General features: G+C 57.0%; 1 protein-coding gene across 1 annotated transcript in view; it reads left to right on the top strand.

The window, feature by feature from the left end:
- LOC146355296 (uncharacterized) overlaps window positions 1-12,349 on the top strand; it is a 71,913-nt gene extending 59,564 nt beyond the window's left edge. The window contains exons 4-6 of the mRNA XM_084830433.1: window positions 9,914-10,068; window positions 10,619-10,675; window positions 11,934-12,349. Of these exons, the coding sequence (XP_084686559.1) occupies window positions 9,914-10,068; window positions 10,619-10,675; window positions 11,934-12,133 (412 nt within the window). The 3' untranslated portion in view covers window positions 12,134-12,349. The remainder of the gene's footprint in view (window positions 1-9,913; window positions 10,069-10,618; window positions 10,676-11,933) is intronic.
- Window positions 12,350-15,152: the final 2,803 nt, after the last annotated feature.

The following is a 15,152-nucleotide window of genomic DNA, read 5'->3' as shown; positions in this document are numbered from 1 at the left end:
GACAGAACGCGCTGAGGTCACGGCGGGGCTGCCTTCGACTAGTCCCGCTCGCTGTTTCCGCTGATAGGACGGAACGCGCTGAGGTCGACGGCGGGGCTGCCTTTGACTAGTGCCGCTCGCTGTTTCCTCTGATACGACGGAACGCGCTGAGGATGACGGCGGGGCTGCCTTTGACTAGTGCCGCTCGCTGTTTCCTCTGATACAACGGAACGCGCTGAGGTCGACGGCGGGGCTGCCTTCGACTAGTCCCGCTCGCTGTTTCCACTGGTACGACGGAACGCGCTGAGGTCGACGGCGGGGCTGCCTTCGACTAGTCCCGCTCGCTGTTTCCACTGGTACGACGGAACGCGCTGAGGTCGACGGCGGGGCTGCCTTCGACTAGTCCCGCTCGCTGTTTCCACTGGTACGACGGAACGCGCTGAGGTCGACGGCGGGGCTGCCTTCGACTAGTGCCGCTCGCTGTTTCCTCTGATACCACGGAACGCGCTGAGGTCGACGGCGGGGCTGCCTTCGACTAGTGCCGCTCGCTGTTTCCTCTGATACGACGGAACGCGCTGAGGTCGACGGCGGGGCTGCCTTCGACTAGTGCCGCTCGCTGTTTCCACTGGTACGACGGAACGCGCTGAGGTCGACGGCGGGGCTGCCTTCGACTAGTGCCGCTCGCTGTTTCCTCTGATACCACGGAACGCGCTGAGGTCGACGGCGGGGCTGCCTTCGACTAGTGCCGCTCGCTGTTTCCTCTGATACGACGGAACGCGCTGAGGACGACGGCGGGGCTGCCTTCGACTAGTGCCGCTCGCTGTTTCCTCTGATACGACGGAACGCGCTGAGGTCGACGGCGGGGCTGCCTTCGACTAGTGCCACTCGCTGTTTCCACTGGTACGACGGAACGCGCTGAGGTCGACGGCGGGGCTGCCTTTGACTAGTCCCGCTCGCTGTTTCCTCTGATACGACGGAACGCGCTGAGGTCGACGGCGGGGCTGCCTTCGACTAGTGCCGCTCGCTGTTTCCTCTGATACGACGGAACGCGCTGAGGTCGACGGCGGGGCTGCCTTCGACTAGTGCCGCTCGCTGTTTCCTCTGATACGACGGAACGCGCTGAGGACGACGGCGGGGCTGCCTTCGACTAGTGCCGCTCGCTGTTTCCTCTGATACGACGGAACGCGCTGAGGACGACGGCGGGGCTGCCTTTGACTAGTCCCGCTCGCTGTTTCCTCTGATACGACGGAACGCGCTGAGGACGACGGCGGGGCTGCCTTTGACTAGTTCCGCTCGCTGTTTCCTCTGATACGACGGAACGCGCTGAGGTCGACGGCGGGGCTGCCTTTGACTAGTCCCGCTCGCTGTTTCCACTGGTACGACGGAACGCGCTGAGGTCGACGGCGGGGCTGCCTTCGACTAGTGCCGCTCGCTGTTTCCTCTGATACGACGGAACGCGCTGAGGACGACGGCGGGGCTGCCTTCGACTAGTCCCGCTCGCTGTTTCCTCTGATACGACGGAACGCGCTGAGGTCGACGGCGGGGCTGCCTTCGACTAGTGCCGCTCGCTGTTTCCTCTGATACGACGGAACGCGCTGAGGTCGACGGCGGGGCTGCCTTCGACTAGTGCCGCTCGCTGTTTCCTCTGATACGACGGAACGCGCTGAGGACGACGGCGGGGCTGCCTTCGACTAGTGCCGCTCGCTGTTTCCTCTGATACGACGGAACGCGCTGAGGTCGACGGCGGGGCTGCCTTCGACTAGTGCCGCTCGCTGTTTCCTCTGATACGACGGAACGCGCTGAGGTCGACGGCGGGGCTGCCTTCGACTAGTCCCGCTCGCTGTTTCCTCTGATACGACGGAACGCGCTGAGGTCGACGGCGGGGCTGCCTTTGACTAGTGCCGCTCGCTGTTTCCACTGGTAGGACAGAACGCGCTGAGGTCACGGCGGGGCTGCCTTCGACTAGTCCCGCTCGCTGTTTCCTCTGATACGACGGAACGCGCTGAGGACGACGGCGGGGCTGCCTTCGACTAGTCCCGCTCGCTGTTTCCTCTGATACGACGGAACGCGCTGAGGTCGACGGCGGGGCTGCCTTTGACTAGTCCCGCTCGCTGTTTCCACTGGCAGAACAGAACGCGCTGAGGTCGACGGCGGGGCTGCCTTTGACTAGTCCCTGCTCGCTGTTTCCAATGATAGGACGAAATACGCTGAGTCGACGGGGGGGCTGCCTTTGACTAGTCGATGCTCGCTGTTTCCACTGGTAGGACGGAACGCGCTGAGGTCGACGGCGGGGCTGCCTTTGACTAGTCGATGCTCGCTGTTTCCACTGGTAGGACGGAACGCGCTGAGGTCGACGGGGGGGGGGGCTGCCTTTGACTAGTCCCGCTCGCTGTTTCCAATGATAGGACGGAACGCGCTGAGGTCGACGGCGGGGCTGCCTTTGACTAGTCGATGCTTGCTGTTTCCACTGGTAGGACGGAACGCGCTGAGGTCGACGGGGGGGGCTGCCTTTGACTAGTCGATGCTCGCTGTTTCCACTGGTAGGACGGAACGCGCTGAGGTCGACGGCGGGGCTGCCTTTGACTAGTCGATGCTCGCTGTTTCCACTGGTAGGACGGAACGCGCTGAGGTCGACGGGGGGGGGGGGCTGCCTTTGACTAGTCCCGCTCGCTGTTTCCAATGATAGGACGGAACGCGCTGAGGTCGACGGCGGGGCTGCCTTTGACTAGTCCCGCTCTCTGTTTCCTCTGATAGGATGAAACACGCTGAGGTCGACGGCGGGGCTGCCTTTGACTAGTCCCGCTCGCTGTTTCCTCTGATAGGATGAAACGCGCTGAGGTCGACGGCGGGGCTGCCTTTGACTAGTCCCTGCTCGCTGTTTCCTCTGATAGGACGGAACGCGCTGAGGTCGACGGCGGGGCTGCCTTTGACTAGTCCCGCTCGCTGTTTCCTCTGATAGGACGAAACACGCTGAGGTCGACGGCGGGGCTGCCTTTGACTAGTCCCGCTCGCTGTTTCCTCTGATAGGATGAAACACGCTGAGGTCGACGGCGGGGCTGCCTTTGACTAGTCCCTGCTCGCTGTTTCCTCTGATAGGACGGAACGCGCTGAGGTCGACGGCGGGGCTGCCTTTGACTAGTCCCGCTCGCTGTTTCCTCTGGTAGGTCGGAACGCGCTGAGGTCGACGGGGGGGGCTGCCTTTGACTAGTGCCGCTCGCTGTTTCCAATGAGAGGACGAAACACGCTGAGGTCGACGGCGGGGCTGCCTTCGACTAGTCCCTGCTCGCTGTTTCCTTTGGTAGGTCGGAACGCGCTGAGGTAGACGGGGGGGGGGGGCTGCCTTTGACTAGTCCCGCTCGCTGTTTCCTCTGGTATGTCGGAACGCGCTGAGGTCGACGGCGGGGCTGCCTTTGACTAGTCCCGCTCGCTGTTTCCTCTGATAGGACGGAACGCGCTGAGGACGACGGCGGGGCTGCCTTCGACTAGTGCCGCTCGCTGTTTCCTCTGATACGACGGAACGTGCTGAGGACGACGGCGGGGCTGCCTTTGACTAGTCCCGCTCGCTGTTTCCTCTGATACGACGGAACGCGCTGAGGACGACGGCGGGGCTGCCTTTGACTAGTTCCGCTCGCTGTTTCCTCTGATACGACGGAACGCGCTGAGGTCGACGGCGGGGCTGCCTTTGACTAGTCCCGCTCGCTGTTTCCACTGGTACGACGGAACGCGCTGAGGACGACGGCGGGGCTGCCTTCGACTAGTGCCGCTCGCTGTTTCCTCTGATACGACGGAACGCGCTGAGGACGACGGCGGGGCTGCCTTCGACTAGTCCCGCTCGCTGTTTCCTCTGATACGACGGAACGCGCTGAGGTCGACGGCGGGGCTGCCTTCGACTAGTGCCGCTCGCTGTTTCCTCTGATACGACGGAACGCGCTGAGGTCGACGGCGGGGCTGCCTTCGACTAGTGCCGCTCGCTGTTTCCTCTGATACGACGGAACGCGCTGAGGACGACGGCGGGGCTGCCTTCGACTAGTGCCGCTCGCTGTTTCCTCTGATACGACGGAACGCGCTGAGGTCGACGGCGGGGCTGCCTTCGACTAGTGCCGCTCGCTGTTTCCTCTGATACGACGGAACGCGCTGAGGTCGACGGCGGGGCTGCCTTCGACTAGTCCCGCTCGCTGTTTCCTCTGATACAACGGAACGCGCTGAGGTCGACGGCGGGGCTGCCTTTGACTAGTGCCGCTCGCTGTTTCCACTGGTAGGACAGAACGCGCTGAGGTCACGGCGGGGCTGCCTTCGACTAGTCCCGCTCGCTGTTTCCTCTGATACGACGGAACGCGCTGAGGACGACGGCGGGGCTGCCTTCGACTAGTCCCGCTCGCTGTTTCCTCTGATACGACGGAACGCGCTGAGGTCGACGGCGGGGCTGCCTTTGACTAGTCCCGCTCGCTGTTTCCACTGGCAGAACAGAACGCGCTGAGGTCGACGGCGGGGCTGCCTTTGACTAGTCCCTGCTCGCTGTTTCCAATGATAGGACGAAATACGCTGAGTCGACGGGGGGGCTGCCTTTGACTAGTCGATGCTCGCTGTTTCCACTGGTAGGACGGAACGCGCTGAGGTCGACGGCGGGGCTGCCTTTGACTAGTCGATGCTCGCTGTTTCCACTGGTAGGACGGAACGCGCTGAGGTCGACGGGGGGGGGGGGGGCTGCCTTTGACTAGTCCCGCTCGCTGTTTCCAATGATAGGACGGAACGCGCTGAGGTCGACGGCGGGGCTGCCTTTGACTAGTCGATGCTTGCTGTTTCCACTGGTAGGACGGAACGCGCTGAGGTCGACGGGGGGGGCTGCCTTTGACTAGTCGATGCTCGCTGTTTCCACTGGTAGGACGGAACGCGCTGAGGTCGACGGCGGGGCTGCCTTTGACTAGTCGATGCTCGCTGTTTCCACTGGTAGGACGGAACGCGCTGAGGTCGACGGGGGGGGGGGGCTGCCTTTGACTAGTCCCGCTCGCTGTTTCCAATGATAGGACGGAACGCGCTGAGGTCGACGGCGGGGCTGCCTTTGACTAGTCCCGCTCTCTGTTTCCTCTGATAGGATGAAACACGCTGAGGTCGACGGCGGGGCTGCCTTCGACTAGTGCCGCTCGCTGTTTCCTCTGATACGACGGAACGCGCTGAGGTCGACGGCGGGGCTGCCTTCGACTAGTGCCGCTCGCTGTTTCCTCTGATACGACGGAACGCGCTGAGGACGACGGCGGGGCTGCCTTCGACTAGTGCCGCTCGCTGTTTCCTCTGATACGACGGAACGCGCTGAGGTCGACGGCGGGGCTGCCTTCGACTAGTGCCGCTCGCTGTTTCCTCTGATACGACGGAACGCGCTGAGGTCGACGGCGGGGCTGCCTTCGACTAGTCCCGCTCGCTGTTTCCTCTGATACAACGGAACGCGCTGAGGTCGACGGCGGGGCTGCCTTTGACTAGTGCCGCTCGCTGTTTCCACTGGTAGGACAGAACGCGCTGAGGTCACGGCGGGGCTGCCTTCGACTAGTCCCGCTCGCTGTTTCCTCTGATACGACGGAACGCGCTGAGGACGACGGCGGGGCTGCCTTCGACTAGTCCCGCTCGCTGTTTCCTCTGATACGACGGAACGCGCTGAGGTCGACGGCGGGGCTGCCTTTGACTAGTCCCGCTCGCTGTTTCCACTGGCAGAACAGAACGCGCTGAGGTCGACGGCGGGGCTGCCTTTGACTAGTCCCTGCTCGCTGTTTCCAATGATAGGACGAAATACGCTGAGTCGACGGGGGGGCTGCCTTTGACTAGTCGATGCTCGCTGTTTCCACTGGTAGGACGGAACGCGCTGAGGTCGACGGCGGGGCTGCCTTTGACTAGTCGATGCTCGCTGTTTCCACTGGTAGGACGGAACGCGCTGAGGTCGACGGGGGGGGGGGGGGCTGCCTTTGACTAGTCCCGCTCGCTGTTTCCAATGATAGGACGGAACGCGCTGAGGTCGACGGCGGGGCTGCCTTTGACTAGTCGATGCTTGCTGTTTCCACTGGTAGGACGGAACGCGCTGAGGTCGACGGGGGGGGCTGCCTTTGACTAGTCGATGCTCGCTGTTTCCACTGGTAGGACGGAACGCGCTGAGGTCGACGGCGGGGCTGCCTTTGACTAGTCGATGCTCGCTGTTTCCACTGGTAGGACGGAACGCGCTGAGGTCGACGGGGGGGGGGGGCTGCCTTTGACTAGTCCCGCTCGCTGTTTCCAATGATAGGACGGAACGCGCTGAGGTCGACGGCGGGGCTGCCTTTGACTAGTCCCGCTCTCTGTTTCCTCTGATAGGATGAAACACGCTGAGGTCGACGGCGGGGCTGCCTTTGACTAGTCCCGCTCGCTGTTTCCTCTGATAGGATGAAACGCGCTGAGGTCGACGGCGGGGCTGCCTTTGACTAGTCCCTGCTCGCTGTTTCCTCTGATAGGACGGAACGCGCTGAGGTCGACGGCGGGGCTGCCTTTGACTAGTCCCGCTCGCTGTTTCCTCTGATAGGACGAAACACGCTGAGGTCGACGGCGGGGCTGCCTTTGACTAGTCCCGCTCGCTGTTTCCTCTGATAGGATGAAACACGCTGAGGTCGACGGCGGGGCTGCCTTTGACTAGTCCCTGCTCGCTGTTTCCTCTGATAGGACGGAACGCGCTGAGGTCGACGGCGGGGCTGCCTTTGACTAGTCCCGCTCGCTGTTTCCTCTGGTAGGTCGGAACGCGCTGAGGTCGACGGGGGGGGCTGCCTTTGACTAGTGCCGCTCGCTGTTTCCAATGAGAGGACGAAACACGCTGAGGTCGACGGCGGGGCTGCCTTCGACTAGTCCCTGCTCGCTGTTTCCTTTGGTAGGTCGGAACGCGCTGAGGTAGACGGGGGGGGGGGGGGGCTGCCTTTGACTAGTCCCGCTCGCTGTTTCCTCTGGTATGTCGGAACGCGCTGAGGTCGACGGCGGGGCTGCCTTTGACTAGTCCCGCTCGCTGTTTCCTCTGATAGGACGGAACGCGCTGAGGTCGACGGCGGGGCTGCCTTTGACTAGTCCCTGCTCGCTGTTTCCTCTGATAGGACGGAACGCGCTGAGGTCGACGGCAGGGCTGCCTTTGACTAGTCCCGCTCGCGGTTTCCAATGATAGGACGAAACACGCTGAGGTCGACGGCGGGGCTGCCTTTGACTAGTCCCTGCTCGCTGTTTCCTCTGATAGGATGAAACACGCTGAGGTCGAAACACGCTGGATGAAACACGCTGAGGCTGCCTTTGACTTGTCCCGCTCGCTGTTTCCTCTGATGGGACGAAACGCGCTGAGGTCTAGTCCCGCTCGCTGTTTCCAATGATAGGACGGAACGCGCTGAGGTCGACGGCGGGGCTGCCTTTGACTAGTCCCGCTCGCTGTTTCCTCTGATAGGATGAAACACGCTGAGGTCGACGGCGGGGCTGCCTTTGACTAGTCCCTGCTCGCTGTTTCCTCTGATAGGACGGAACGCGCTGAGGTCGACGGCGGGGCTGCCTTTGACTAGTCCCGCTCGCTGTTTCCTCTGGTAGGTCGGAACGCGCTGAGGTCGACGGGGGGGGGCTGCCTTTGACTAGTGCCGCTCGCTGTTTCCAATGAGAGGACGAAACACGCTGAGGTCGACGGCGGGGCTGCCTTCGACTAGTCCCTGCTCGCTGTTTCCTTTGGTAGGTCGGAACGCGCTGAGGTAGACGGGGGGGGGGGGCTGCCTTTGACTAGTCCCTGCTCGCTGTTTCCTCTGATAGGACGGAACGCGCTGAGGTCGACGGCGGGGCTGCCTTTGACTAGTCCCTGCTCGCTGTTTCCTCTGATAGGACGGAACGCGCTGAGGTCGACGGCGGGGCTGCCTTTGACTAGTCCCGCTCGCGGTTTCCAATGATAGGACGAAACACGCTGAGGTCGACGGCGGGGCTGCCTTTGACTAGTCCCTGCTCGCTGTTTCCTCTGATAGGATGAAACACGCTGAGGTCGAAACACGCTGGATGAAACACGCTGAGGCTGCCTTTGACTTGTCCCGCTCGCTGTTTCCTCTGATGGGACGAAACGCGCTGAGGTCTAGTCCCGCTCGCTGTTTCCAATGATAGGACGGAACGCGCTGAGGTCGACGGCGGGGCTGCCTTTGACTAGTCCCGCTCGCTGTTTCCTCTGATGGGACGAAACGCGCTGAGGTCTAGTCCCGCTCGCTGTTTCCAATGATAGGACGGAACGCGCTGAGGTCGACGGCGGGGCTGCCTTTGACTAGTCCCGCTCGCTGTTTCCTCTGATGGGACGAAACGCGCTGAGGTCTAGTCCCGCTCGCTGTTTCCAATGATAGGACGGAACGCGCTGAGGTCGACGGCGGGGCTGCCTTCGACTAGTCCCGCTCGCTGTTTCCACTGATAGGACGGAACGCGCTGAGGGCGGCGGCGGGGCTGCCTTCGACTAGTCCCGCTCGCTGTTTCCTTTGGTAGGTCGGAACGCGCTGAGGTCGACGGCGGGGCTGCCTTCGACTAGTCCCGCTCGCTGTTTCCAATGATAGGACGGAACGCGCTGAGGGCGGCGGCGGGGCTGCCTTCGACTAGTCCCGCTCGCTGTTTCCTCTGATAGGACGGAACGCGCTGAGGGCGGCGGCGGGGCTGCCTTCGACTAGTGCCGCTCGCTGTTTCCTCTGATAGGACGGAACGCGCTGAGGGCGGCGGCGGGGCTGCCTTTGACTAGTCCCTGCTCGCTGTTTCCACTGATAGGACCGACCGCGCTGGGCGGGACGTCGGGGCTGCCTTTGACTAGTCCCCGCTCGCCGTTATGCCCAGAGGAGTCTGTCCTGGCAGGGGTTAGCCCTCACTGCCCTGCGGATTATTGGCTCACGCTCCAATCCGCGAGCGGCACTGACGGGCGCCGCAGGACCGTGACCAGCAAACGCTAGAGTACCCGACAAGTGTTGCACGTGCATCACAGAGAAAGAGGGAGCGACCGGCTGACCGCGGGCTGAGGTGCGTGAGTCGCAGCTGACTGCGTGCGGATCCAGAGGCGGATATTCGCCTTTACAGGTGCAATCCTATGCATGGGTCGACAGAACAAAAACACCGTCCCACACCTCCCAGCACCCCTCCAGTCAGACATGCTGGCTGGGGCATGCTCGGATTTGTAGCACTTCTTCCCGTCTAAACAGACATATGACTGTGCCCTAAATTGCTCTTTATGAAGCCGCGGGGGGGGGGGCGGTGCGCTCCCCGTTACAGCACTGGTGGGACCCAGAGAAGTATAACTGAATGTCCCGCTTTCCCTTTTTTTATGGGAATACCAAACAACCGGTCTTAAAGAAGGAGGAATTCCATCAAGGAAGGCAGCGTCCCGCTACCTTTCATAGTGCAAAAGGGGCGGAGGAGAGGGAATTTCCGCATGTGCAGCTTGTCATGCATTGTAAGAAACGCTTTACCGGTTGAAGTCAAAGGAAAGCATAGGGACTGTCAGAGGGGGATTAGGGGGCAACCCGCCCCCTTCAAATAAGCAGCTCACCCCCTCACCTGTCTCCCACTCATGGACCTCCTGCTTCTCACGTGCTCGCCCCTCCCGAAATGCGTTTTGCTCCCTCTGTCCCACCCCAAACATTGCTCCTTCTGTACCCCGCCTCTGCTATTTGCTGTTGTTCTGAAGTCGCTGTTCTGTGCCCATGGCACCTATGTGGACAAATAGCACTGGGGAGCACATTCTGGATGGAGGTCTCCCAGCTAATGTCCCCCTTCAGAACAAGGGCGGGCAGCTTCGTAAAACACGTGAGTGACGTAACAGATCGTTTGCCCTTCAGACACGTTGCTGGGCAAGGTATGGCTAAATGGGAATCACTTAATCCCAGAAAATGCGTAACCAAGTTTTCTCTCTCAGTACTCTATTCACTGAAACGTGCTTTCCTTGACTCAGGGGCCCCGGCGCTGAGGCATCTGTTGACTACGGCCAGAACACACTCCACATCAGTTTTGCCAAGATGGACAAAGGAGCAAATCATTGTGCTTCTTGCCAAGACAGACAAAAATGGAAGCCAGCTAACGGCAGCAAAGGTTGTGGAAGAGAAGGAGGTAGTAAACACCACCACCCAGTGCCCTGAGCTATTGGGAAGGGTTCTGCCCTTGTTTGGAATTAAATCCATCATACCTACTGAGCAACAGCGACACTATGCCCTTGCCTAGCCTCAGAGCAAGAGAATAAAACCGCCTCTCCGGCACTGCAGAGTGGGTGGGAGGATAAAGAGAATTGCTGTGATGCCCCAGTATAATCCAGGCCCAGGAGAGATGGAATCTCCACTGAAGGACAGAGCCCTCAAGATCAATGTCCTTTCCTACTTCGGTTGGTTTTGGATTCAGCTTCTCGGTGGGTCGGGAGAAACCAGATGGCTGAGTTTCTCCAATATAGCCCCAGTAATGAGGGGCTGGAGAAAGCATGTTTCACTTGCTAAACTCAGATCTGGCAGAGTGAGGCTCAGTTGCTGGTGGATGACTTGGAGGGGAAACGGTGAGCACTCAGCTCAGCATTTCACTCCTTGTCTTCAAGAAATGGCAGGGGGCTGCTCGGGAGCCCCGAGTTCTGCAGGTACTCTCCCTGGTGCTTGAAGCTGTTGCTTTGTTGCAGGCCAAGCTGGATTCAAGCCTCACGAATATTCTGTGATCCAGCTGGAGCTTTCTAATGGTAAGCCAAAGTGTAGTCCTTGGGTCAGCCCCTAGGGCCAAGTTCAGCATCTGGGGATGGTTCTCCTCCTTCTATATTCAGCTCTAGCTCAAGCCCCATGCATGGTTCAAGGTGGCCCAAGCTCAGTGTGGAGTGGAGATGGAGACCCAATTCCTTATTCTCTTGGATGCATTGTGGGGACTAGGGGCTCGGTGCACCATGCTTGGCAGTGCCCTGGCACTTAGGGCCAGACAAGACTCACTGCCATCTTGTAGAACGGGGTGGGCAGAAGGTAGATCTCCAGGCGTGTTAGACTTTGACTCCCAGCATCCCTGACCCTCAGCCATGCAGGCAGGAGCCTCTGGGAGTTCAGTTCCAAAACATCCGGAGATCTACCTTCTGCCCACCCTTGCTGCTGAAGACACTCTGCAGGACGTGTGGATATACGGTCTGGCACAGCCCAAAGCTTATTGTGGGGCACACAACTCCCATTCCCCATTCATCATTGTTATCTGCGGTTGGAAAGGATGTGTGCAGGTTTTCTTAAGGTACAACAGTCAGACATTTTATGCCAGCCGTTAGTGAGTGGGTAATAGCCTAGAGGATGCTCTAGGTGCTAAGTGTAGACCAACCCTGGGAAAGGGGAGCAAACCTGGGAGCCCCATGTTTGTTGGTGTATTATTGATATTTAATTATATTGTATATAATTATACAAAATCTTATATAATATCACTGATGATTTAATTATATTTTTAACTTTTCTATATATTTCTATTTATATGTTTTAACTGTATAGGTTTTTAATGTTGTGAAGCCACCGTGAGTCCCAGTATTGGGGAAAAGGTGGGATATAAATATAATGATAATGATAATACATTCTTAAGAGACAGGATGGGATCCACATGCCCCGAATTAAGCTACTTATATAAGATTGGATGCCAAAGACAGGATCCGTTTTCATGTTATAAGGATAGTCTCCTCCCATATATACCTGCCTGGACCCTAAAATCATCTTCGGGGCCCTCCTCCAGGTGCCCCCACCAAATGAGGTGAGGAGTGTAGCTAGGAGAGGGTGTTTTCAGTCTCGACAAGGTTATGGAAGGCCCTCCCCAGAGAGGCTCATGTGGAATGGCGCCTACGCTGTGGTCTTTTCAGCACCTGGTGAAGACCACTCTATTGTCCCAAGCTTTTTAGCCTTCAGTTGTGTTTTGAAATGTGCGGTTGGATTTTAGATCTTTTTGTGTTGCTGGTTTTTACTCTGCTTTTGTTCTGTTTGAAGCTTATATAGGTATTTTAGAGCATGCCAGTTCTGTCCATATCCAGTGGATGGAGAATGGAAACCTTTCAATGAAGCTGCTCAGACCAAGGACGCATCCAACTCTAACCTTGGCTCAGAGCAATGCCAGTGAAGAACCAATGGATGAGGACTACGCTGGAGAAGGACTTGCAGATATTGAAGAACCGATGGAAATGGACTAGCACTGCCAGCTTCGCGACACTGGGAGTGCCATGCACTAAAGCCTTCCGGATGTGGTGCTGGCAAAGCAAAAGGCAGCTCTTCCAGCATTCACCAGTCCCAGACCTGCTTCGCTTCACCACCTGTAACACGTGCCTTCAAATTTTCATGTGCCTTCAAAATGATCAGTATATGCACTTTAAATGTCTTCTGTAAAAATAAACCAAAGAAGTGGAATTAAAAATGAGGAGAATATTCTTACCGGGCCGCTGAGGTGTTAGTTGGGGCTTGCTGGCCCCAAACACCAGACCACTGAAATGTGAGGCAGCTCCCCCCCCCCGCTTTTTTTTTTTTTTTGCTACTGTGCCACCAACATTTGGTAGCAAACTCAGCAGTGAGGGTGGGGGTGGTGAGGGCCACAAAAAAGGCCAGGTGCGTATTGCCTACCTGTGCCCTAGAAGCTGGGGGCAAGGGGTAAAATCTCTCATAAGTCCTACTTAGAGTAGACCCCTGAAATGAATGGGACTTAAGTTAGACATGACTAGCTCATGTCCCATTCATTGCAGTGGGTCTACTCTAAGTTGCACTTTTGTAGGATTTTACCGAAGTGCTCCAGCCAGAGGATCTTTGGCACTGTTTGGATGGTTGGATAAGTGGTGCAGCAGGAGGCCTGGGAGGAAGGCCAGCAGGGGAGAGCTCAGAACCTATGGGAGGCATTTGGCGGGGGTCCACCCATCCACCCATATCACACTTTTCCTGCAACTGAACCTGTACAAAAGCTGCAACAGGAATGGGGGGGGGCAGTTTTGTGAGGTTAATTGGTCACATTTCCCTTGGCAGGAAAGTGTGGGAAAACCAGGTACTGTATAGGGTAGGTGAGCACCCAGAGGCACATTTATGGTGACTGGTTTTCCAGAGCCTTGCCACTCAGGGCTCTGAGACCCGTGGACAAGATCCTGGCCACTTTGGGGGGCTGACTCGGCTCACTCACTCGGAGCTGTGTGGCCCCAGGTCGGGGTGACACAGAAAAGGGTCCCTTCTCACCCAGAAAATGTGGCACTGCAGAAGGAGGGAGATCATGTCAGTGTGGTGTAGTGGTGAGAGCGCTGGACTGGGAGCCCAGCGATCTGGGTTCTAGTCCCCACTCGGCCATGGAAGCTCACTGGGTGACTTTGGGCCAGTCACAGACTCTCAGCCCAACCCACCTCACAGGGTTGTTGTTGTGAGGATAAAATGGAGAGGAGGAGGAGAATGTAAGCCGTTCAGTCCAATACCTGTGCCTCCCCTCTTTCTTGCCACCTGTGTCTGCAAATCACACACGCCTTCCTGGTGAGGAGTCTGTCCCCTTCAACAGACACCAGCAACCTCTGCTGCCCCAAACCTTCTCCACTCTGACTTCCCTCCAACTCGCTGTAACAGGTGATGAACCCAGACTGCACTTACAAATAAGGTACAGGTTGTATCCCAAAATAAGCCTTGGGCCACCTCAAATACACCCCACCACCAGGAGTTACTGGTACACTAGGAGAAACCTTCCTTTCCTGTCCAGACCACCACGTTGTTTTAGTCTGTCTCAAGGGGGCTGTTTGTGGGAAGGGATGGGAGAAAACTCACAAGGTGTATATAGACCGCGTAGAAGCGGAGGCAAGGGCAGCATCTGGAAGAAAACGAAGACAATAGGCTGTTACTTGAATATATACGAATTACAATGAAGTTTTAAACAAAAGGTTATAGAGAATAATGGGATCACACAGTGGGAAGGGACTTCAAAAGGCTAGATGCCCAACTCTCTGTGAGAATGATATTTACTATGATCCCTCTGCTGAGAGGACCGAAACGCCTTTTGCGAGACCGAAAGGTTACACGTTGCGGCCTCGCGGCTGTGAAGAGATTGGAGCGGAAGGCTTATCAGCATGCTCTGACCCAACTCACCCTGTTTCCTTCGGGCTGCGCCCCCCTCCCTATTTCAGTATAGGATGAGCTAGCTAGTCGCTCTTTGCGGGGGATGGGCGGTGAATAGGCTTTTTTTTCACCAACTGATTGGCGTTGCTGGTGTATTTTTCGCCTACTCTCTACTGAGGGGCAGGAGGTGGAGTGAAGTTGAGGCCGGTTAATCTGGTCACATCTGGTTGGTGTTTGGTCGGCCAGGGATATGGGGCAAATGACCATTTGGATTAGGGGCTGGTGGGCACCTTGAGGCACCCTTACCCTGACTATCCGTTCCGGATGCGTGTCACTTAGGGGTGTGTGGCCTAGGGGCAGAATAAGGATGGCTTCTGGGGCCAACCTGGTTCATCCACTCGGAGCTGTGGGGCAGTGGGGGGCGGTGTTCCCAAAAGGCTGCCTTCCGCACTTGAAGGTGTGGCTTAGGGAAGGAGTGGGAATACCTGACCACTCCTGTCTCAAGGCAAAGTGTATTGCCCTAGTCGGATGCCTGACCCCACAGAGTGAGTCAGCCTCCCGCACGATCAGTTTTCCCCCTTTTGCAGATTTTGGTTAATGATGAAGTAAATGTGGCCCATATTCCACCCAACACAATTGCCTCTTCTCTCAATTTCTGCTCCCACTGCAAAAGAATATGTTCTTTTAAAATGTTTTAATTGTTTTAATTATGCGGTTTTATTCTTTTATCTTGTTTTTCACTGCTCTGAAATCTTTGATGTGGAGTGATATATAAATATTATAATATTTATTTATATAATATATAAATAAATTTATATTTATTTATATATTATATATATAAATAAATATAAATATGGAGAACCGAATTAATTTCAATGTCTAGTTTTTTTAACAAACTTTTTTAAGGGTGTCAAGATCATCTGTAATGATCAAACTCAATGAAACGAAGTGTGTTGCACATCCAGAGGTGGGGGGAATACATTATGTTCAGAATTATGATCAAATGCATTTTAGAATTTGTGTGGAGACGGATTAGACTCTTATATTCCCCACTCAACTTTAAAAGAAAACTGTATAAAAATACATGCCTAATCTGGAATACCCCAAATAAGATGAATAGCATTATTATGAATCAGGAAA

The sequence above is a fragment of the Heloderma suspectum genome, chromosome 2 (assembly GCF_057233095.1).
Source record: "Heloderma suspectum isolate Gila_16-S chromosome 2, 16-S_ref, whole genome shotgun sequence".
NCBI classification, from domain to species: Eukaryota; Metazoa; Chordata; class Lepidosauria; order Squamata; family Helodermatidae; genus Heloderma; species Heloderma suspectum.
Note: the sequence above shows the minus strand (reverse complement) of the source record. Positions and strands in the feature narration are given on the sequence as shown.